The sequence below is a fragment of the Bos taurus genome, chromosome 16 (genome assembly GCF_002263795.3).
Source record: "Bos taurus isolate L1 Dominette 01449 registration number 42190680 breed Hereford chromosome 16, ARS-UCD2.0, whole genome shotgun sequence".
Taxonomy (NCBI): Eukaryota; Metazoa; Chordata; class Mammalia; order Artiodactyla; family Bovidae; genus Bos; species Bos taurus.
In genome coordinates this window covers 64,916,558-64,941,608 of record NC_037343.1, presented here as the reverse complement: position 1 = coordinate 64,941,608, position 25,051 = coordinate 64,916,558, and the positions used below count along the sequence as shown (strand labels likewise).

The following is a 25,051-nucleotide window of genomic DNA, read 5'->3' as shown; positions in this document are numbered from 1 at the left end:
TGCCAGGGTCCTCTGTCCATGGAATTCTCCATGGAAGAATACTGGAGTGGGTTGCTGCGCCCTCCTCCAGGGGATCTTCCAAACCCAGGGGTCAAACCTGTGTCCTCTTACGTCTCCTGCATTGACAGGTGGGTTCTTTACCACTAGTGCTGCCTGGGAAGTTCAGGTGAAGAAGGTAAGTGGTAAACATTAGCTTGATAAGTTGCTAATATTGTGTACTTTTTTAAACCTAAAGATGTATCCAGGTAGTTGGTCAAGCAGAAGTATTCATTGATATAGGCATTATTCAAATACTAACTTTAGACACAGGGCTTTTATAAATCGCAAGGAAAAAAAAATAGGATATGTTTAACAAGATTCCTTTAATCATTAAAAAGTCAGTTTCACAGCTGATATTCTGACCCTGAACTTTCTGATTCAAATCACTGGCCATGGTGTGAATGTTCCATATATGAATTTGATGCACAGAGAGGAAGTTCATATATACTGATCATCAGACCAGAAAACGTAGAAAGAGGCAGTAACTTTTTTGTTTTCTATCCAATACATAGCAAAAACAAAACCTTCATTAATTGACGTGTACTCCGAATCAAAGAGCTTTTTTTTTTTCTTTTAATCAAAGGTTTTAATGTAACAGGACCAATCCATTCCATTACCAAGGACCTCAGAAAACATCTGCATTTCAAATGAGGAAGCAGGCTTATGGAGTTTACAGGATTGCAACCACCTTCAGAGCTTAGGTTGTAAAGTCAGGAAGACCTGACTTTGAATCTAAAGTCTATCACTGGCAAATTACAGCCCTTCTCTAAACCTCAATTTCCTCATTGGCAAAATACTTGTTTTTCAGTCAACTTCACCTTCCCTGATGAGAAACTTTCAAGGAAATCCCCTGTTCTACAGCAGAGGTCAGAAAATGTGTTCTGTACAGGACGAGATATTAAGGATTTTAGGCTTTGCAGGCCGTGTGGTAACTGTTGCAACTATTCAGCTCTGCCTTGAAAGCATGAAAGCAACCATAAACAAGAGGGAAATGAATGGGCTGTGTTCCAATACAACTTTATTGTGTGTGTGCTCAGTCACTCAGTCGTGTCCGACTCCTTTGTGACCCCATGGACTGTAGCTCTTTTGTGACCCCATGGACTGTAGCCCACCAGGCCCCTCTGTCCATGGGATTTCCCTGGCAAGAATATGAGCGTGGGTTGACATTTCCTCCTCCAGGAGATTTTTACAACCCAGGGATCGAACCCACATGTCCTGTGTCTCCTGCACTGGCAGGAGGATTCTTTACCACTTAGCCACCCGGGAAGCCCTTATAACTTTATCAATGGATACTAAAATTTCGATTTCAAATAACTATCCCATGACACGATAGTCCTCTTCTGCTGTTTCTTTTTCAGCCGTTTAAGTATGTGAAAACAGCTGGTAGGCTGGATAAGGCCTGTGAACTCTAATCCTCTGAACTATAGGGTAAAGCTACACACCTCTGACGGGCCAACATTCAAGGCACTGCAGTGAGTGTACTCTCCAGGCTCATCAACCTCTGTTTTGAAACCCGTCCACTCATGAATCAGACACGCCAGTGTTCTAACCATTCTTCCAAATGTCAAGCTTGTCAGGGCACCTGACCTTTGCTCACATTCTTCTGTCTGGAATGTTCTCCTCCAGTTCTCCTGGCGAAATCTTTTCTTTCCTCCACAGCCTAGCCCAGATGTTAGTGCCTTTATGAGCTCTTCCCCATTTCCCCCATCCTTGGCCAAGTGAACTCTTCCTGCCTGTGGGTCCTGCAGCACTTTGATTACCCACTGTTGTTATTTCAACTCTTCATGAGTCTGTTTCTCCTGCCCCCTTGAACACTCCCTCAAAGCTAGTGCCAATTACCAATAGTGACCAATAGTGATGGCAATGATGCTGTCTCCAAGAAGATTACATTTAATCCTCTCAAACAGACATCTTACAGAAGAGCATCCTGAAGATCAGGAAGAATACGTGACTTGTTCAAGGTGACAAAGATAAATGAATGGTACAGCACAAGAATCTGAAAGCACGTTTTCTGATGCTGGCAGTTCAGTTTTTTCTGCTACACTATTATCCTTTGAAAGCCTAGTTGCTGCTCGCTAAAGAGCTGTTGAATAAATGGCCAAGTGAGTGACCAGATGCGGTATTCCTCTGACCAACACTGCAGCTCCACCCGAAGGACGATGGGTCTGCCCACCTCTCCTCCTCGGTCAGGAGCTGCTGCCTCTGGAACCACTGGATGAACTTTGGATCTGGGCTCATGCAGTAGCTGTTGCAGGCAGACTGTAGGAGCTTGATCTGGGCAATCACTTCAAATTCCTGAAGCAGAAAGTAAAAGTGAAGTCGCTCAGTCGTGTTGGACTCTTTGTGATCCTATGGACTCCCCACCGTTCTCCATCCATGGGATTTTCCAGGCAAGAATACTGGAGTGGGTTGCCATTTCCTTCTCCAGGGGATCTTCCTGACCCAATGATCAAACCCAGGTCTCCCACATTGCAGGCAGACTCTTTACCATCTGAGCCACCAGGGAATCCGTCAGAGCACCAAAGAGTGAACTAAAAAGCCAATGAGATATACATCTTCTCTACATGAACACATACGGCGGTGGATAAACAATGGACAAAATCATCGAGGAAGCTTATAAAGAACTGCCTGCCTTAGAAATAAAACAGCTGAATAACTCACACATTTGAATTCTGACTCACTGGCTTTTGTCTATGCTTTGTACCCTTTCTTTTTGAAAAAGCCTTTTACACGAATAAAACAAGTTCCCAAGGTGACCCATACTAGGTATGACCTGAAGTCATAGTGACTTTCTATTTCTCTTTTCCATTTCCATTCTTGGGACAGAAAACTTTTTTTTAAGGATGAATCCTTCTAAAATGTATTTTAAAATTCTACTTTCTACAATATAAAAGAAAAAAATTACTCTGAGTCAGGAAGCTCCCAAGTTCTCCATTCCTATCTTCTTCAACCCTTATGCCCTCAATAAGTAAGTTTTGGTAGGGTTGAATATCTAAATAATCCAGAACCTCATAAACTTGAATGTTTAGATTTCCTGAATTCTTGGGGTTTTACTACTGTAGTAAATCATTTAACTCAGTCTTTTAAAGCTCATAAGAGAAGCAAGTGTACAGTTATGTCCAAAATTATTTATCCTTCTTTAGATGTTTCAATAAAGATTTTTTTAAAGTCAGCAATGAGTATAAGTTTTAGCTTTAGGTTTTATACTCAAACTTTTCAAAAGTTTAACATGCTAGTCTTAAAATGAAAGAGATTTCCCTCTAGGGTTATTCTGAAGAGAAAGGACAAAGATGGGTAACCGTGGAGGCAGTAATTGAATTGGTTTGGATGGTTACAGGACAGAGGCAGTTCAACAACTGGCAGATTCCGTAGGTGTGGATTTCCCATGCAGTGACCTCCCGCCTTGGCCTCAGCATCCGCAAGACGCATTCATCATCATATGCTACCAGGGACAGAAGACTTGCATTTGTCTCAGGCGGTGTTTGTCTCTTGTTACTTATGAGTTCAGCCTGCTTAGCTCCTGAAACTTTGGTTTTAACTGCAATGTCATTTACTCCTGGAAGTTTCTCTGACTCCACAAGTTGGGGACAAATGCCCCTCCTATATGCTCCTTTAATACCCACTACTTTTGCTCATAAGCCCTTATCAGGTTGCATGGTAACTACCTGTTTGCCTACCTACTTCCTTTACTGTAACTTCACGAGGGCAGGGAGCTCTGGGCTTTTCCTGATGCAATCCCTAAACCTATCCCACTTTCCCATCCAGTGTTAGGTCTGCAAAAAACGTTTGTGGGATGAAAGAATGAATGAATAACTAAAGAACAACGAGAGTTCCATGGGGTAATATTATTATTTTCCTTGGGATTATTTAAATATACCATTTTAACACTAAAACCATAGCAAATTTTCAAAGCTCTGTTTTATCTCTCTGTACAGAACTATTCTACTTTCCACAGAAAAATTCAAAGTAATGTTGAACGCCCCTTCCTATGCTGATAGGAAAGGAAAAGAATAATTATCCACATGTAACAATGAAGACCATTTCCTTTCCTCTCTCTAATAGGCCTACCAGAGTTAACCATCTTTAGTAACCCTTCTATATCATATACTCTTATGAAACACTTTCTTCTTAATGGGATAAACCTGTTATTGCTGAGGCTGATTGTAAAGAAGATAATGATGAAGGGGTAAAGGAAGAAATGTGGGCTCAGAAGGAACAGGACAGGATGTGAACCCTGGCTGTGCTACCAGGCGACTCTGGTCAAGTTACTTCATCGGAGTCCTGGTTTCTTCACCCTTGAACTGAGAATGATAAAACCTGCCTCACGAGGGCTCTGGGGCAATAACGCATAAGAGTGTGCCAAGTACAATGCTATATGATACATTTTCAATATGTGTTATTTTTTTTCCTGCCTCAACAAAAAACTTAAGTCTCCACTTCTCTTTTTTTTTAAGCCCAAATGAAGTAAAATGGAAAACCACAGCCAAGACTTCTACTTACCCTTCTCCTCTTCTCAAAGTTTATCAGTCCACCCTGAAAGAAATTTTTTTGAAAAGAATGACAAACCAAGCTATTTTGAAACATAGCCCTCTTTGTTCTAGGTTTTTGTTAAAATAGATCAAAGGGACAATAAAGTCACAATTATTCATGACAGTAATCATGGCTACTTTGGAAGAAGAGAAGCATCATTTGCTTAAAGAAAAATATTTCTTTATCATAGGATAAGATATAGGCGGACAGCCTTCTCTTACAATGCCTGAAACGAACTGAAACAGTCATGACAAAGGACTTACAACACAGAATCCAAATATACTCGCAGAGCCAGTAAAGACAAAAGCTTGGGTAAATGTTCCAGCACACATTTTTTTTTTTTTCCTTGACCGAAAGCAACAAAAACAGATGGTCATTGACTCATACTGGAAACCAAAGTGTCAATGTGTTATCAAAAGGGAAGTCACTTCTATATAACCTCATCACCAAAGTTAAGTTTCAGTTCTCCAGCCCCCCAGCTCCTAGTCTCATAGGCTGAACTTAACTTTTAAAGCATTGGTCACTCCCCCCCAAATTCCCCAACCCTGATCGTGTTTCCTGAGGCAGAGGATGTGAATAGACACAGAGCACTGCTCTCTGGGTAAGCACGTCCACAACATCTACAATGAACTTGGAGGTGGGAATTTGCAAGATAACTGCTACTCCTAACTACGATGGAGGAAAACGCCGGCTGACTGCACGTGATAACCAGGAACGCGAGATAAGGAAATACACGAGAAATCCTTAAGTTTCATTTCAAACATCAAATCTCTTCTCCATGTAATATTCTATTACTGTTACTAACAAGCAGCTGGTTTTTCTAGGCTTCACTTCATTTCCCATTTTGAGAAAAAGAGAGAGAGGGAAGGTAATAATATGAATCAAAAAAGGATATCTGAAAACCCATGAATTTGACTGACTTCCTACCCCAGCAGGTAGAACGTGGGGGCATATTATTCCCTCAGCTCCACCTGCCAAAGTCCTACCCAACACTGGGCAGGATTTGACTTTTAACTTTTAAAATCATCGGAATGACCAATGATCAAAAAGTTAAATTCAGCCCACTGAGACTAGAAGCCGGCAGGGCTGGAGAATTGAAACTTAACTTTGATAATGATGTTACATAGAAGTGACTTCCCTTTTGATAAAACACTGACAATGTTCCAGCCCAGTCCTTCATAATGGATGCCATGACCTCTGTGCCTAAGGAATCAATTGAGGCTTCCCCTCTTGTCCCACTTCATTTCTGTTTGAGTTCTTACTATTTCCATCCATCACTGTCTGCTTTGAAATACACCTTCCACAAGATTGTGAGGCACTGCTGGAGTCACTCATCTCTGTATAACTCATGGCATCTAGCACAATGCCATGTTCATGAAGAGCCCTCAGTTGGGGGTGGGGTGGGGTGTGTGTGTGTGTGTGTGTGTGTGTGTGTGCGCGCGCATGCACTCAGTCGCTCAGTCATGTCTGACTCTTTGCTACCACATGGACCATAGCCTGCCAGGCTCCTCTGTCATGGGGTTTTCCCAGCAAGAATATTGGATTGGGTTGCCATTCCCTTCTCCAGGGCATCTTCTTGACCCAGGGATTGAACCCACATCTCCTGCATTGCAGGCGGATTCTTTACCCTCTGCACCAGCTGGGAAGCCCCACTTGATGTGAACAAAAGTGTATTTCTCTCTTGGGCAACCAATGGGAAGGCTACAGATCCACCTGCACCACCGGCCCGGAACTCACCTCAATGTAGTCCTGGAGGGCAGTGTCTAGCATGGTGAGGTCAGTCAGGAAGGTGCCCAGGTAGGGCACAGTCCCCTGCATCACACCCTGAAGAGCAAGCACAAGAAAACCGTCTCTGCGTTACTGAAAGTCTGGTCCACACGGACCAAAAGGCTCTGTGTCTGCTGCAGTCTGCAGGGAGCCCATTTGCAGATGGAGGCAGCAATCTCTGAATGGCCAGGTGAGCCTCGACAGCATTTGGAGAGTAATTAAGAACCACTGAAGGCCTCTCTTAAGGCCACTAGTGCTAACCTCTATGAATGAAAAATTTTAAATTCCTTTATGAATTGACTGGGAATTCCATCACCAAGGTAACTTTCGAAGTCATGAAAACCAAGCCTCGAAGGCAGGAGATGCTTCAGGTGGATTGAGGTTCGCACATTGCCGACACAAGGTCAGAGGGACCTCTGTTCTCTCTCACAGTGTGTGGACACCCCCGGTGGTTCAGAACAGCCCTGGGAAGGACGGCCTCACCAGGCAGAGGGGTGGCTGCAGCCCACTGCGGGAGTGTGCCCACAGGAAGCTGTGGTATCACTATAAAGTGGCTTGGTGACTCAGTTCTGAAGAAAACAGGAGGGAAAGGGGAAAACAGTACCTTTAAACTAGAAAACTTGCCAAACTCTACCTTACCCAGGTGATGAAGGCTAAAATCACCAGTGACATCCGTGTCACACTGATGCCATTTATTCCTTGATAGGATGAGAAGACACTTCACATCTGTGATACTCCTCTCCAGACCCTTAACCTCAGTCTAATCACTAGGAAAACAACAGACACCCCTGGCTGCAGGACATTCTCAGGACACTGGAACAGTCTTCCTAAAGAGGAAGACTCAGAAACCGTCACAGAGCAGAGGGGACCAGGCTGACAACTACATGCCGTGGGGCACCCTGGATTAGATCCTGGGACAGAAAGATGATGCCGGTGGGAAACTGGTGAATCCAAGTCAAGTCTGGCTTTCAGTGAGCAGCAGGATGCCCATGTCGACATCCTAGTATTGCCAGGTGTGCCACGGTTACAGATGTTAACTGGGGTGGGAGTGGAAGGGTGAGGGGTGCGGAGAAACTCTATGTATTATCTGGAACTTCTCTCTAACTTCTAAAATTAAAAGTTTATTTAAATGTGTGGTGATGCGGATGAACCTAGAGTCTGTCATACGAGTAAAGTAAGTCAGAAGGAGAAAAACAAGTATCGTATATTAACGCATACGTATGAAATCTGGACAATGGTACCGATGAACCTATTTGCAGGGCAGGAAGAGAGACTCAGACGTGGAGAACGGAGCTGTGGACACAGCAGGGAAGAAGAGGGTGGGACAGACTGAAAGCAGCACTGACATACATACGCTGCCATGTGCAGAACAGATGGCTGCTGGGAAGCTGCTCTGGAGCACAGGGAGCCCAGCTGGGAAGCTCTAGAGGGGTGGGATGTGGGGTGGGAGGGAGGCTCGAGAGGGAGGAGAGGTATGCATACGCATAGCTGGAAACAATTATCCTCCAACTGAAGAAAAAAAAAAAATTCCCTCGAAAATAAAGGTAGAAGCAATTCCACTGCAGGTATATGAAATTGTGAGTGTTAGTCACTCAGCTGTGTCCGACTCTTTGCCACCCCATGGACTGTAGCCCATCAGGCTCCTCTGTCCATGGAATTCTCCAGGCAAGAATACTGGAGTGAGTAGCCATTCCCTTCTCCAGGTATATACGTACTAGATTAATTTCACCAAATCTCCTTGGAAATCATTTCTATCCTCCACAAGGCCACCAAGGCACTATTTTGAAGAGAAAATAAAAGGGGGCTTCCATGGACGCACCTTATCCTAAACTCCATTAAGGCACTTATGGAAATTCTAGCAAGAACACAAAGCCTCCGCCAGGGTGAAACCAGGCGGCCTGATGTGCATGTGGCCAGCTGTCTCCTTGGTCAGGGCTGCTTCGTGAGGCTCACACCAAGGCAGGTTTTGTCCTTCAAGAGCTCACTGTCAGCTGCAGTTTGTCCTTCCCTATTATGTGTACAAGGTCTCATCCTGAACCAAAATAATCTCTCTCTTAACAGCTATTTTTAACTTGTCTGAACCACCAAAAATGTTTGAAGTGCTGTGAATATTCTACAGGCTTTATGTTACAGAAGAGGCCCATCACTCAAAAACATTTCTGATTTATGATCAGGCTTTCAAAGAAGAAGAAAAGTCTTCTTCAAGCAGGGATGAAAATATTTAAGAGTTTGTCAGTCTCCAATCTGGTCTCTCTGGTTTTCCCCTTCTATGCTCAAAGTTAGGAGAGTTTTAAAAATAAAGCCAGTGATGTCAATAGTTATCTTTTAGTCTTAAGGAAGGAGGTACGATGCTCCTTTGAATACCAAAAAACCAGAAAGATTTGGTTAGTACGTGGTGTCAGTGAGGAGATCCAGAAAATGACTAGAGGGTTTGGAACAAATGAAAAGATCTCTGAGTACAAGGACCAAGTTCTGGGAGCTGACACTCTCTTTCCCCAACAACCAGGTCCTGGAGCTACTGTGTGTTCAAAGTTGGGACTTTGAAAACAGTTGAGACTTCCCTGGGGTCCAGTGGTTAAGACTCTGTGCTTCCAACGCAGGGGCCACGAGCTCGATCCCTGATCAGGGAACTAAGATCCCGTGTGCTGTGTAGCATGGCCAAAAGGGGAAAAAAAGCTGATTACAGTAGGCATTGCAGGAGGTCTCAGGTCTCAAGCTCCTAAGTACAGAAGTGGATAAGTACAGAAGTGGATAAAATAAGACAGTATAAGGGACAGAAGCCTACCTGCCACAGACTTTCCCTCACTTCCAGAAAAAAAAAAAAAAAAATTCCAGAAAACAAACGCGATCTGGGACTCTTGGACCAAACTATTTCCTGCTGGGTCAAGTGGGAGTGAGAAGAGCTTGCCTCGATAACTCCCAGGGCTGCTGAGGACAGATGAGGTAAAGAGCACGAGAACTTTTTTGGGAGCAGGGGCACCCCACAGACGGAAGGTTCTGGTGCCAAGCGGGAGCCCTGCCACCCACATGGGGTGGCTCCCTGGCTGGCCCTCGGGGAGACCCAAGGCTTTCCATACCATGTCCTTCTGGAGCTGAAGCCGCCTCTGGGTCCGCTTCTGGTTCTCTTTCACGCTGCTGTCCAGGTTTGCAAATTTCGAGGTTCCTTCCTAAGAAACAGATGCACACAACACAGGAGAGAGATGGAGGAAGGTGCTGGAAAGAGGGAAGGGGCGCCTAGCTTCTGGGGCACTACGTGGACACCGTGTGAAATGAAGAGGCCTCCAGCAGGCGCTGGACCGCCTCACGAAAACACCTGGCTGACCCGTGGCAAGCGGTCTGTTCTTGAGAGGGCCTGGTGGCCTTGTCTTATCCTGTTTCCCCCTAGTTTGCAAGAAGAGCCCCCAATCGATTTTATAAAATCAATCATGAATATAAGGCAGGGAATTCCCAGAAATGGAGACAATTTTTACACATCCCGAATTTCACTGCAAGTAATCACATGTCTGGAAACAAACATCTCTTCCTCTGTACTTTTTGTGATTTCTTGAAATTGGTCTGAAAGGCGTGCGCCAGCACCCTGTGAAAGAAAAAAGACTATTTCTGTGGTATTTCTTAGCTAAATGAAACTTTGGTACCGGAAGTTCTCTGAGGAAGTCCCGTGCTGATCTATGAAAGCCAGACCCTCATACATGTTTTTCCCCCTTCTATCCCTCAGCCTTTCCTTCCAAGTTGCCTCTTAGGTTTGGAACTCCTACAAAATCAATTCCTTCCTCCCAGCGCCTGGGGACAGATGGCGACCCTTTCTTTCCTCCCATCTGTTGTAATAACAAACTCTTCCACATAATGACTAATCTCCAGTTTGCTGACTGAACATAAAGTGCTTTGGGTTTTGTGGGTTTTGGGGTCTTGTTAAGTTCTCATTTTCCAGGAACTGCATGAATGGGAGGCAGATTTCACAATTCAGGAGCGCCAGACTCCACACTGGTCTCCCTCAGTCAGTCAGCTTTCCCTGGGTTTATCATATAACCAGAGCATGCGACCTTTCGCTACTGTCCGACTACAAGGGGACCTTTTCCAGTGACCTGGCCTTTCCGGTAACAGTGAGGCATCAGTATCCTATATCATTCACCCGCCTTTACCTGGGTCCAGGTACATCCCTAGGGACAGAACCCATAGTGACTCCTTAGCGACTGTCAGTCTCCCTATTACAAATGACAATAAGAAGAGGTATTGTTTAACGATCTCCTGTTTATAGTTTTTGCTGGGGGATGAATGAAAGTGTCCTAAAATGTGCCACTTCCTCTGCTCGGTGATTGTGAGTCCTCTCAAATTCTTGAGAATCTGCTTGGAGTGAGAAATCAATTCTTCCTGACTTTTGAATGCAAATATCCATCTCTTTGGGGAATAGGCCCTCCTGGTTCCCTTCCAGTTGCTTAATCACTGACAGACGTGTAATGTATGGACAGTACTGCAGGTGCATTAAAATTCTTGAGAAGGATTTCTGAAAAGCTAAGAGGCTGCTGAGAATCACATAACTAGGAAGGAGCTTAAAAGAGCACTGAGGATGACCTCCTTGTGGGGAGGAGAAAGATCTGGGGCCGGGAGCTGGAAGATTTGCTGATCGCCCGACTTCAGGAGAGTGAGGCTCCACTCCTGGCTAGCTAACTAAAAAGACTGATGAGTAATGCCAGCTATTCCAGATGAGGTGTCAACAGAAATCCACTATGTGTCACATCCCACCATGTCAGTGTTCTGCCTCGGCCCTAACCCTGTCCTGCAAGGCTCACGACACCAATCCCTTGAAACTTCGCAAGACTCTTCATGGGCACTGTGACTGCATCTCTCTGGATCTCTCCTCTGCCTCCTTTTCCTACTCCTGCTTCTACTCTCTTGATGATGCTTATTCTTTCTGACCAAGTCATCTTATTTTTTGCTCTACTCAGGTATCTGGATATACCATCCTGTCCCATGATCTCCATTATCACCATGCTTGGAAGAATTCCGAATCTTGCCCTCCGTCAACCTTCCATTCTCCTCTTGTTTCATCCCCTCTCTGTCCTTCTCTCTCTAGCACAAATTTCTCTCACTGCCTATCACCATCTTCGGCAGATGAGTCTCACTGCCTATCACCATCTTTGGCAGAAGACAGCTGCTCTCATCCGTCCTGTTCCTGGGCCTCAAGGGGCCTCTTCTATTGGGTGCTACATAAGCAGTGGACCCCTCTCCATCAATTCAGTTCAGTAGCTCAGTCGTGTCTGACTCTTTGCAACTCCATGACCGCAGCATGCCAGGCCTTTCTGTCCATCACCAACTCCTAGAGTTTACCCAAACTCAAATCCATTGAGTCAGTGATGCCATCCAACCATCTCATCCTCTGTCATCATCTTCTCCACCTGCTGCTGCTGCTGCTGCTGCTGCTGCTAAGTCGCTTCAGTTGTGTCCGACTCTGTGCGACCCCATAGATGGCAGCCCACCAGGCTCCCCCGTCCCTGAGATTCTCCAGGCAAGAACACTGGAGTTGGTTCCATTTCCTTCTCCATCTTCTCCTCCTACTCACAATCTTTCCCAGCATCAGGGTCTTTTAAAATGAGTCAGCTCTTCGCATCAGGTGGCCAAAGTATTGGAGTTTCAGCTTCAACATCAGTCCTTCCAATGAACACTTAGGACTGATCTCCTTCAGAATGGACTGGTTGGATCTCCTTGCAGTCCAAGGGACTCTCAAGAGTCTTCTCCAACACCACAGTTCAAAAGCACCCATTATTTGGCACCCAGCTTTCTTTATAGTCCAACTCTCACATCCATACATGACTACTAGAAAAACCGGAGCCTTGACTAGACGGACCTTTGATGGCAAAGTAACATCTCTGCTTTTTAATATGCTATCTAGGTTGGTCATAACTTTCCTTCCAAGGAGTAAGCATCTTTTAATTTCATGGCTGCAATCACCATCTGCAGTGATTTTGGAGCCCCCCAAAAATAAAGTCAGCCACTGTTTGCACTGTGTCTCCATTTATTTGCCATGAAGTGATTGGACCAGATGCCATGATCTTAGTTTTCTGAATGTTGAGCTTTAAGCCAACTTTTTCACCCTCCTCTTTCACTTTCAAGAGGCTCTTTAGTTCTTCTTCACTTTCTGCCATAAGGGTGGTGTCAACTGCATATCTGAGGTTATTGATATTTCTCCCAGCAATCTTGATTTTGGCTTGTGCTTCATCCAGCCCAGAGTTTCTCATGATGTACTCTGCATATAAGTTAAATAAGCAGGGTGACAATATACAGCCTTGACGTACTCCTTTCCCGATTTGGAACCAGTCTGTTGTTTCATGTCCAGTTCTAACTGTTGCTTTCTGACCTGCATACAGATTTCTCAAGAGGCAGGTCAGGTGGTCTGGTACTCCCATCTCTTTCAGAATTTTCCACAGTTTATTGTGATCCACACAGTCAAAGGCTTTGGCATAGTCAATAAAGCAGAAATAGATGTCTCTTGCTTTTTTGATGATCCAGTGGATGTTGGCAATTTGATCTCTGGTTCCTCTGCCTTTTCTAAAACCAGTCTGAACATCTGGAAGTTCATGGTTCACATATTACTAAAGCCTGGCTTGGAAAATTTTGAGAATTACTTTACTAGTGTCTGAGGTGAGTGCAATTGTGCAGTAGTTTGAGCATTCTTTGGCATTGCCTTTCTTTGGAATTGGAATGAAAACTGACCTTTTCCAGTCTTGTGGCCACTGCTGAGTGCTCCAAATTTGCTGGCATATTGAGAGCAGCACTTTCACAGCATCATCTTTCAGGATTTCAAATAGCTCCACTGGAATTCCATCACGTCCACTAACTTTGTTCGTAATGATGCTTCCTAAGGCCCACTTGACTTTACATTGCAGGATGTCTGGCTCTAGATGAGTGATCACACATCATGATTATCTGGGTCATGAAGATCTTTTTTGTACAGTTCTTGTATATTCTTGCCACCTCTTCTTAATATCTACTGCTTCTGTTAGTTCCATACCATTTCTGTCCTTTATCGAGCCCATCTTTGCATGAAATGCTCCCCTGGTATCTCTAATCATCTTGAAGAGATCTTTAGTCTTTCCCATTCTATTATTTTCCTCTATTTCTTTGCACTGATCACTGTGGAAGGCTTTCTTATCTCTCCTTGCTATTCTTTGGAACCCTGCATTCAAATGGGTACATCTTTCCTTTTCTCCTTTGCTTTTCGCTTCTCCTCTTTTCACAGCTATTTGTAGGGCCTCCTCAGATAGCCATTTTGCTTTTTTGCATTTTTTTCCCTTGGGGATGGTCTTGATCCCTGTCTCCTGTACAATGTCATGAACCTCCGTCCATAGTTCATCAGGTACTCTGTCTATCAGATCTAGTCCCTTAAATCTATTTGTCACTTCCACTCCTGGTTAAATGACAGTTCATCAGTTAATAGTAATTATGTGAAATAGGCCTTCCCAGCCCTATAGTCTTCTACCCCAACTCTGACCTCAGTCATTAAACAGACATCTCTACCAGAGCCAAATGCCTGCCTGGGCCTAGCATTTGTTTCGAGCAATTCAACCCAGGAGAGTTCTTAGTAAGAGTCCCAGGAACGAAGAAGATTTGGTAGTGTTCTGCTTTCCTGTCATACTGAAACGTGTGGACTCCATAGATAAGCTGCTTGGAATGATCCAAGATTCAGAAATCCTAAGAGTAACAGGTTTAAAACAATCTCTGAGTAAAATAAAAACATTTGTCTCCAACAATTAAAAGGAAAACTATTGATTTTTGCTAATTAGGATGTTGTTTCAGCCATAGTATTATAGAAGTAGCACCTTACATCTGCCCAGAAGCAGAAGAAAGGTCATTCAAAACTAAGATTACCCTCCCACAAATCAGTTTAAGTCCAGCGTATTAAAAACAGAGACCAGGCATGGTTCTTCTGAAAACCTAAGTATCTTGATTTCATTTTATTACAACTGTGCTGAGAATTAACATCCAGAATGATATGCATCATATGAAGAATAATAAACAAAGATGACTGGAAAGGGACCCACATAGACATATGACCTGCCCAAAACATTCCACTATCATTAATGATAATGCACAGACCACATGAATTCATAGCCAAGTTTTTCATTTCTTTGGGATTCCAGCCATGTACAAGAAATTTAACTTAGAGCACCGAGGTAAACTTCTACATTTCAGAAAGGTTTATGGGACCTTTAATGTCTAGATGTAGCTCTGCTTCTACAGTTTCAGACAGAAGAGGGCCACCGGGCAATGAGCTGCACAGTATTCAATATATCTACTTTGGAAAGATGACTCAGAGCTATTGGGATTTGACTGTGTGGCTCCACTAAGTCTAGCTTTGTATTACTGACAGGGAGACGACTAAGCCATCTCCTTCCAGCCAGATGAGTTTCCATTTAAAGTCTGCAAATCCAGGGGGATGTGAAGCAGGGAGGAGCATGACCTCAGCAAGCCAGGCCTGGTTTAGTGTGCGGTTCATCAGGTGGGCCAAATCCAGAGACACCAGCCACCCTGCCCTGCACACACTGTCTATGCCAAGCAGGGCTAACAGTGGGCAAGTGGTTAAACTCGTGTGAATAAGAAGGCCCGTCAATGCGTGCAGTCCAACATTGTTTCTGAACACTTGTGACATGCCCAGTGTGTTAGAGAGATAACAGCGGAAAAGCCCCTGCCTGCAAGAGGCGTACAGGCCAGCAGGGAGACAGGTGACATTCACAGACAAGTTTAACGAGGCACATGGTGAGAGCTAGGACAAGAGGAATGACGGGCTTCCGGAGCACACAGGAAAGGGCCTAATCAGACCTGAGCGTGTTGAGCAGAAATGTAGTCTTCATGGAGACATGGAGGAAGAGTAGGACTTAGGAGAAGAACAGACAGGAAGATCATAACAGATGCCTTTATAGGAAGAACTAACCCGACAGTTATCACTGAGGCCTTTTCTAAATAAACCTACCCCCACTAGACTCTCATTCCTACTCCAAGTGTCTATGTGAAGCTTACATCTATAGCCTACACTTTTCATTTGTCATGCATACTTTGGTTTCACATGTAGATAGCTTGCCAAATGCTACAAATGACGGACAGCTGCAGTGCTTTCAAATACGTGATTTCAGTAAATCTTCAAAACAATTCTATGAGATCAGTAGACTAAATATAGTACTATATAAGGATCCTCTAATTGCCCAGTTCAGGGCAAAAGGGTAATGTTTTCTTTTTTTAATAACTGCCCACTTTACCACCCTCTCCCATGAGACTGTAATCTCCTTAAGATCAGAGATTGCTTTGGGCACATGGTGAATGCCCAATCAATGTTAAATGAAAGACCACTTCCCTCTCTCTGAAGTTTCACCTGACCTCCCCTGCCTCCTACTCCCAAGTGGTCCAAAGAAACAGTTTTATGCTTAAGTGATGAAAGCAGCAGCTTTAGGGTCTCACCAGGTTGGATTCACATTCTAGCTCCACTACCTCCAGGTGTGGGACTTCAGGGGTATCCTTACCTCTCTGAGTCTTGACTAGCTGCAAAATGAGGAGGGTGGACTCTACAGAAAGGCTGTGAAAATACTCTCTGCTCCCCTCTCATGACTGCTCACAACCTATCGTTCGTCCCTTTCTTTGACTACTCGTTCTTATTTAATGTCTACATCTACCCACTAGAAGGTAAGTTCCTGAAAACAGTCTGTGTTAGTCTTCTTCATACTCCCAGAGGCCAGTCAAATGCTTTACAAATATTAGGCACTCATCAAATATCTAGAGAAAGAAAATGAGCTGAGCTACAGCTTTACCTAGCCTGCTGTTCAGCAGCCAGCACTCATCTGGTGTTCAATAAATACTGCTGACGGACAGGTTGCGCAACTTAGTGCAAATAAAGGATGTGGAATTGCAGGCTTGGCCCCTGCCCTTTTAGAAGATGTTTTGCTGAGAAGGATATTCCAGGCCCTCTCTCTCCCCTACCTAATTGCCAACATTCGGTGTTTGCAGGGCGGCTTGTTCAGGGGCTACAGGCAGGCAGCAACGCCAAGTTTCACAATCTGGTTGCATCCCAGTGAAGCCAACGAACAGGACTTTGAGTTTTCTCAGCTCCAGGCTTCTTTGATTTGGCATAAAAACCCAAAGACCTGCGTTTCAGTCCCTTTAGGCTCTCTCAAGGGACCGCAGGCAGCCAAAGAGCCCTCAAACTTCTCTTGTTCCTTTGAGTAAAGTCCAGAGCACAGTGCAACCCCACATCCTCACCTTCATCAGTAGCTCCCGGCTGGTCAGATGGTTATTATGGTCTGAGAAGATATCTGAAAGCTCTTCAAACATCAGCATTCGGTCCCTAGAAAAGGGATGGAGAAAAAATTAACAAATGAAGATTAGAAAAAGCTTAACACCTTTGGATGGTCTTTCCTGAGGACCTCTGGCTACACAGGGGGTATTACATTGTATAATTGGGACAAGTTCTCTTCAGCAAGTTTAAAAAAAGTCCTCTTAGCAACATGTCCACAGCCCCACAGGACTAGAGAACTCGTCTTGGCCAGTCTCCTCATTTGAGAGATGAAGATGTCAGGGTCAGGGATTTGCCCAAGCTTCTGCTGCTAACTGCTGAGAGCTGCAGCATAGAACCCCGATTTCCTTACTCACAGGCCAGTGCTCTTTCTCTCAGAGTCAGAGTGGACAGTGCAGTCAGGAGGGGCTCTGGAGTCAGAGGGGCTGGGTTCTGATCCCAACTCTGCCACTCACACCCTAAGTGATGTTAGACAAGCTGCTCAACTTTCTGAGCTTCAGTTTTCTTATCTGCACAGTGAAAGGCTGACAGCCCCCTTGCACGATCACATACGTAAAGCACCTACTCCTTCCCAGCCCCTCCCTAATACAGCATGTCTCCACAGGCCTCAAGCTTTTCTCTCCACCCCTCCAGGCTTCCTGAGTGGATGATTCTGAAGGCAATAATTCTAAAGAATTAACAGAGGCAATGTCATTATACACTCAACACTTTCATTATCATGCTGCTGCTGCTGCTGCTGCTAAGTCACTTCAGTCGTGTCCGACTCTGTGTGACCCCATAGATGGCAGCCCACTACGGTTACCCCCGTCCCTGGGATTCTCCAGGCAAGAACACTGGAGTGGGTTGCCATTTCCTTCTCCAATGCATGAAAGTGAAAAGTGAAAGTGAAGTCGCTCAGTCGTGTCCGACTCTTCGAGACCCCATGGACTGCAGCCTACCAGGCTCCTCCGTCCATGGGATTCACCAGGCAAGAGTACTGGAGTGGGTTGAGAAAGCCATTATTAAGGATTTATGTGAACAGCCGAGTGGACACAGCTGGTAGAACAAATTGAGAATGTAGCACTGACATATATACACTACCATGTATAAAACAGAACTAGCGGAAAGCTGCTGTATCACACAGGGAGCCCCTCCTGGTGCTGTGTGATGACCTAGATGGGTAGGAAGGGACAGGGAAGCTCAAGAAGGAGGGAGATATATATATATATATATGATTGACTCATGTTGCTCTACAGCAGAAACCAACACAACATTGTAAAGCAATTATTCTCCAATTAAAAAAAAAGAATTTATGTGTTTTACAATGAGGGTAATATTACTCTTAGAATAAAGAAAACCATTAAAGCTATTAATATTTTGGAAAAAATCATTAAGAACTTAATTACATGTGGGCTGAAATAAAGAGAAGTAAATAGATGTCTTCTCTGTCCACTGAAAGCTATTAAAGTAAAGGGCTACTGGAAAAGTAATAACCGAATAAAACATCTTAACCCTTTTCCTTTAATTTCGCGATAGAAACTATATAAAGCTGATACGAAGGTGACTTCTCTCAGGAACTGTGATACTTCTGCAGCATTCCTGCTAAAACATGAACCCACCAACCAATGAAGAAATAAACCAGATGCCCATACTGTACACAATGGGGCTTGGAGGTTTGTTCTGCGGTATTTCTTCAATACAGAAACCAGCTGGAAGGATGGGCCTTCTCTGATGATAACCAAGGAGATTAAGAAATGAGTCCAGTCATTTTTTATCTTGTGTTTTAGCCTCAAATGTGCTGTGGAAGAAACCTTTGGCTGGCTAAGTGACTTCCACAGTATTCTACTTATCCACCACCAAGGAAAGATAGATTACCTTTCACTGCCTAAAAGAGAAGGCTAAAAGCGGGACAAGGCTGCATTTTAGCCCCAGACCATCCCTTTGTTTCTGATACCACAAGTGGGGAGCAGTGATGAGGGGAAGGGGGAGGTTGGGGTGCTGAGGATGGGGACTCTGTATGCGTCTGATTTCCCCATCATATTTCACCTGGGCCTACCATCTATTGATTTCATATGGTCCATATCTTTCATAAGACTCTTGTGCAGAGGATTCCAATCAACTAATCTATCGCACAGAGTGTCACTTTGATCATCCAAACGAATGAAGGGGAGAAGAACCCAAGAGAAGAGTGGTAATCAAGAAAATTGCACTGGACTTTGAAAAGTCCCATCTCCACTTTTTCTCCTGACAGACAACAGAGCATGTGAGTGCTGGAGACCAAGTGGCAGGGTATCTGTAGATCTGTAACACCAGGCTTTAATATCACCCGCTTCTAAGAGTTATGTAACAAATAACGTGACTTCCCCTAAGCCGCCTTTCCTCTGATGGAGAATGTGAGCTTATCAGTAGCTTGAATACTCTGGCACTCCTTTTTCAGCATAAATCTATGAAACTCTGGTTTACCAATCTGGGTCTCTAGAGAGTTGGGGTAGGGTCAGTCCCTTAAGGCTTAGGGCTTCCCTGGTGGCTCAGATGGTAAAGAATCTGCCTTCAATGCAAGAGACCTGGGTTCAACCCCTGGGTCAGGAAGACCCCTAGAGAAGGGAATGGCTTCCCACTCCAGTATTCCTGACTGGGAAATCCCAAGGAGAGAAGAGCCTGGTGGGCTACAGTCCATGGGGTCACACAGAGTCGGACATGACTGACTGACTAACACTTAAGGCTTGATCAACCCTGAGTGAGCTGATGAAACTGAGTACTGAGACCTGCTCTAAGGACAGAACCTACTAAGCCCACAAGGCAGGCCTGCCTGGGAGCCAGCTGGCCCCTCTCCCGACTGGAACTGACTCTGCCACATACAGCGCGGACTGTGCTGCGTACAGTGCAGGCATTTTTGCAGTTTATAAACAATTTAGGCATTTTTGCCTGTTATGGAATGACTGTGCGATTAGTACAAATGGAAGGAGAAAGTAACTGGCCTGGTCTGTAGTCATGACACACTCCCCAGCCTCTCAATCTGTATTCACGGGGGACCAGAACTGCATCCTTATTCCCCTTCCCACCTTCGTGAAAGGCAGAGTCCAGTGAAGCTCTGGACAAGGGACAAGAGCAACGGTGAAACGATAAGGACGTTCAATTGTTCACCCTTCCAAAGGTTACAGCAAGAAATATGAAGAAAAATCCAATACAGAACGTGGGAGGTTAATCATTTTCAGTCAGGTTCCTAGGAAGGAATACTTGGGGGGGTTTTAACAACACTAAGAGAGCTTGTCATAGGCGGAAGCAAAACTAACTAAATGGATTCATGCTGAACAGCAAGAACTAATGTCCTCCGTGCACACATTATCCCTCACAGCTTGGAACGGCTTAGGGCTTTGAAGGAATGTGACTGAACAAATAACCGGAAGTAAAGGCGAGTTGCTGTAACTTCACTTCTCGGTGAGCTGATCCTTCCAAGCCCAGATGACATGCACATCCTTAAAATCACCCCCAAAGCCGACCATCTTGGCTTTGGCACCCTTCAAGAGTGAGGTTAATTTCTGCAGCAGCCCTGCCTCAAAACTCATTAATGATGATGTGTAAAACACACCCTGCCTGGAACACACAGAGGCTTTCAACGATGTTTCTCTTGTTATATAATATGCACTTTGAAGGTAGAGGGACCCACACCACTGATGCAGCAGCTAATCAGCCCAGCCAAAGAAAGTAGAGCAGACACTTGGGAACTTACTTTGGGACCGCAGCCCAAGTCTTTTTTAAACGATAGATGGAATTGGACTGCAGCGCCGAAACGATGGCCCTCAAGGAGGAGAAATTCTTCAGGATTCTACATTCCTGTACAGAGAGTGATTAAAACATACAAGGCATTTAAATATCAATAATACAGTGAGTTGGTGGTTTCCTGTTTCAGAAGTATCACAGCTGCTATGAATTCTTACCACTAAATAGGCAGCTGTACAAATACTGAACATCAAAAAGTGGCTCCTTATACTCCCACCCCAGTCACCGAAACACTTTACAGATTTTGGCACAGAATGCTTGTTTTTCTCCCTTTAATATATTTTTTTGCGTTGTTGTTACAGTTTTATAGTTTCCAGCTTTCCCAGTAAAAACACGAATGGCAGTCAGCCTACAGAGCTGTGCTAGAGAAAGCAAACTTTCTTCTGCTGAAAGCATACAGATGCCCTAAAAATACACATGAAAGATGACCGTAACCTTTAGACCCACAAAGCGAACCAGGTCGCAGCCGCTTCAAGGTCAGATGCTATCACACATCTCATGACCAAACCTTGTCTGGAAAGGGGTACACAACTTGGCAGTAAAAACTCACCACAAGTTGAACTTTGGCTCTTATGTCCTTAGCCAAGAGGGAATATTTTTATACACATTCATTTGAGCTCCAATTGGCTTGTGCCTCAATCATAAACATTCAGAAACACCTTGGTACTTACAATGTTTCCAAAATAACTTGGGCTTTTAAAAGAAAATTCATTTTGGCAGCATTTTAAAACAAAATAGAAAGCGAACAGGAAACATTCTGGATGTCATTTTCTGAAGAAGGAGAAAGCCTCCCAGAGCCTGAAACTTAAGCTACCATTCAGAGGCTGTAGCATCAGCAGGCAGCGACCTTGGAGTCAAAATCCTGCTGAATGAATGGCAGGCAGAGCAAAACAGTCAGGGGGAGAGAGGGTCCCCTTCACAGCCAGAACGGGGAAGGAGGAAGCCCTGGTGGCGGGGGGCGAATATGCCTTGTATCCAAGGAGGTGCTTCATCCGCAGGCATGTGGGAATGTAAAACTTCCACTGTCGACGACTGAGTATGCCGCGTGACCATGGGTTTGGCTTCATGCGGAACATCTGAGGCAAGAGGTCCCAGAGTGGCTGGGCATAAATGCATACTGCTTAAAAGAACATTTCACGAAGTCACGCTAGTCCTGACTGTGAAGGGAAAATGGCATTCTTTAACTTAGCACGCCCACATCTGGCTGCTTAAAATTACTATGCCAAGCCTGGATAGGAGGGGCATTTGGGGGAGAATGGATACATGTATATGTATGGCTGAGTCCCTTTGCTGTCCACCTGAAACTATCACAATATTGTTAACCGGGTATACCCCAATACAAAATAAAAAGCTTTAAAAAAAAAAAAAAGAAAGAACTAAAAAAAAATTACTATGCCAAACCAACAACCCATCCCCCCAAGATTTTCTTAAAAGTAAATGCCAAAGCTCTTTACAAAAGTCATGCCCACTCTTTTGAAATGCCTCAATGCTTTCTTTTTATTTAAAAAGAGAGCGAGTAAAAGAGAGAGAGCAAGAGCACTGAATTACAGTCTGGAAACCAAGCCCATGAGAACATGGTTCAAGAAAGGTTCAGAATCCAAAAGTTATTTTCAAAAAATCAGGAAACTTGAAATAAATAAAAGAACTCGGGCCCAGCTATTTCATGCAAATTGTAATAAACATATGGAACACATTATTCAGAAAGAGGCTTAAGCTAAGGGTTTAAAGGAATACAAGAGGCATCTGGCCCCACTGCTAAAAAAGGAGTGATCTTTGAGGAGATCTGATGCAAAAATGTAGCAGTAAGGCCACTCCAACAAAACAGTCATATTAGGTCAGAAATATTTTCTGCATGTAAAAGTATCATTTTTCAAACATCCTCTCAATAGAAAATGGCTATGATTAATTCAGGAAAAGTAAAATAAATTTTTATTGGAAAACACCTGTGAGTCTTATTATTTTATTAAGTCACCTACACAATTTCAAGGGACACAGTTTCGTGCATCACAAAGAGTTAAAGACCGCTGGCTTTTAAGCACGTGCTACGGCATTTGGAATATACCTGAAATTATACAACTTGTACTTCTTACCATCACATAAATGCACAATTGGTATTTAATTTGGACCAAGGTCACTGTTTGAGCCACCCTGCCATGTATACAGATGCTATATGCTTACCACAGATTTTAGAAGCAGTTGAATACATTAAATTGAATACATTTTCTTTTGGCATTTGTGGCCAAAAAAATATTTTTTCCTATCAGTCTAAGAAGACAGAAATTTCATATTCTATCGTACTCTATCAGGACTTCCTTTGTGGCTCTTACTTGCTGATAAATATGCTCAATTCAGAATAAGAGAAGTATAAGTTGTGTAAAACATTTGTTTCTTCCGTATAGCATTTTTCCATATACTAAAAAGTCTGTAGTATCAGACCACCTACAGACTCAAAATAAAGGAAACTCTTTGGCACAATTACGGCTCTGCTGTTTAATCAAAGACCACAAAAGGGAATGTGAAACAAAAGAGACAGAGAGAGAATGTAAAAGTTTAAGTCTTATGCCCACAGATAGGGGCTCAATGAGAAAAATAAATAATGGGGTAGAAAACAAAATGTGTTTTGGTTAGAGTTGACCCCATATAGCCCAAAACAGAGGACATTTGCATAAAAATTATTTGTCAAAATTGTTGTTAATTACATAGCTCTTGCTGATATAGTTTCTTCTGCCTAGACAAAAATAAATAAATAAATCTTCCCCAATCTTCAAATACCCCCAATACTATCAGTTATTCAAAGCTAAATTCAAGTATCATCCTGTCCATGAAAACCTGCCTGGATCACCCCAGCCAGGACGGATTTCTCCCTCCCCCACTTCTGCAGCACTTATGTCATATGACTCCACTTCTAGGCTGAGATGACTCCAGTGTCTCTTAGCTTCCTTGTTTGACTATAGGCTCCTGTAGGACCAAATTAACTGTGTTTAGCCTATCTATGTCCTCAACATACAGAATACTGCAGGTCAGAAGCATTTATGGGCTCATGAAATACGTGGTGACTGACTGACTGACTATTGTTCACCTTTTCTCAATCAGGAAATAAGATGCGGATAAATGAAGGTCAAAGTCATGTGACATGGATGCAGCTGATCCGGCACACTGGACTGACACCCAGCAGAATGCAATTCAGCCACAGGAATAGACTCTGTCCCTCCAACTTCAGATGCAAGGCTCTCAGAAAAGCCCTTGATTAATATGGAATCTGTATATTTCAGTCCTTTAGAAAAGGGATGTGAGATCCTGAGAAGGTACTGGCTCTTCAAGCTTGCAGAAGATAGACTGCGTCCAGGTCCTGGAGGGGGGTGGGGTAATCTTTCTGCATTGAAGAGCAGTCTATCTGACACTGAGATCACCAGTTTATATGTACTGAACACAGGGCAGAACCAACAGTCTGTGAAAAAGCAGACATTCTGTTTCATCCTGAAGCAGCAGCAGTATTGGGGGCCCATAAGCAGCAGGAAGTGAGCAAGGGACCCATTTTTTTAAAGAGGAAAATAAACTCCCATGTTAAGAAAGGCAACTTTTTCCCTTACTTTGGAAGGACCACGATAAGAACAACAAAAACCCAATGGGCCCTCACATACGGTTTTCTGACTGCCTTTCAACCAGGTGGGAACATCAGCATGATGGCATGGCCTCCCTTATCTGCTAAGCCCAAAGGATATTTTCAAAAAGACAATTACGTGAGCAATGTTAATCCACTTCTCGATGATCTTGGCTCTCTGCTGAGTCTTGAGTTCTTTGCCCCCCAGGATGGTGCTGACCACACATTTGGTGAGGGTGTTAAACTGAGAGATGGTGGCACGGATCGTAGGGGCCAAGTGTTTGTTCTCCTTCTTATCCCTTCGAGACCAGATGCAGCCCAGGCAGTGGTGAGGCACGACTTTCTTAAACAGTTGCTGGAACAAGAGAGGAATTGACTTTAAGGACAATACACACATTTCATCGGGCAAAGCATGTCATCTTTTGTAACTTGGTACTTTGTGAATGGACAAATTGCCCATTTCTACTTGATCTGCCTCATGGTGTCCATTTCAACAGACAAAAGTAAATAATTAATATATTAACTGATCAGAAAAGCCCACATGTTCTTTCTAAATCTGTTCAACTGAACACATGGAACACGATGACCAACAGAATATTTAAATGACCAGAAACATTTGGGCTTTTCTGTCTTGGAAGAAAATCCAGGTGAAAATCTACTTCTGACCAAGAAGTGGTTAAGATTACTTTGACTTCAAAATCATATCCATGGTACATTCTGGACACTCACAATAATGAACTGTGTATAATGAATATGAATGGTCACCTGAAAAATGACTCACAGGAGTGACACTCATCAAGTTCACTATTTCCCATTGTTTCAAGTGAAGACAGCGAGAAACAAACAAAAGGAAAAACTATTCAGTGTCACACAGGAAAAGGAGGAAAGAGGGATCTGAAGCCTGGTTCCCAGGTCTTTGGGTTGGGAAGATCCATTGGAGAAGGATATCCACTCCAGTATTCTTGGGCTTTCCTTGTGGCTCAGCTGGTAAAGAATCCACCTGCAATGCGGGAGACCTGGATTCGATCCCTAGGTTGGGAAGATCCCCTGGAGAAGGGAAAGGCTACCCAGTCCAGTAT

General features: G+C 43.9%; 1 protein-coding gene across 7 annotated transcripts in view; it reads right to left on the bottom strand.

Annotated features, from left to right (window-relative positions):
* Positions 1 to 25,051, bottom strand: part of RGL1 (ral guanine nucleotide dissociation stimulator like 1) — a 277,517-nt gene that overhangs the window by 20,277 nt on the left and 232,189 nt on the right. For all 7 annotated transcript variants that reach the window (XM_005217294.4, XM_059875402.1, XM_059875401.1 and 4 more), the window contains 7 exons: positions 24,112 to 24,327; positions 20,322 to 20,425; positions 16,579 to 16,663; positions 9,414 to 9,503; positions 6,307 to 6,393; positions 4,540 to 4,572; positions 2,213 to 2,334 (listed from right to left, as the gene is read on the bottom strand). In XM_005217294.4, coding sequence (XP_005217351.1) covers positions 2,213 to 2,334; positions 4,540 to 4,572; positions 6,307 to 6,393; positions 9,414 to 9,503; positions 16,579 to 16,663; positions 20,322 to 20,425; positions 24,112 to 24,327 — 737 coding nt within the window. The remainder of the gene's footprint in view (positions 1 to 2,212; positions 2,335 to 4,539; positions 4,573 to 6,306; positions 6,394 to 9,413; positions 9,504 to 16,578; positions 16,664 to 20,321; positions 20,426 to 24,111; positions 24,328 to 25,051) is intronic.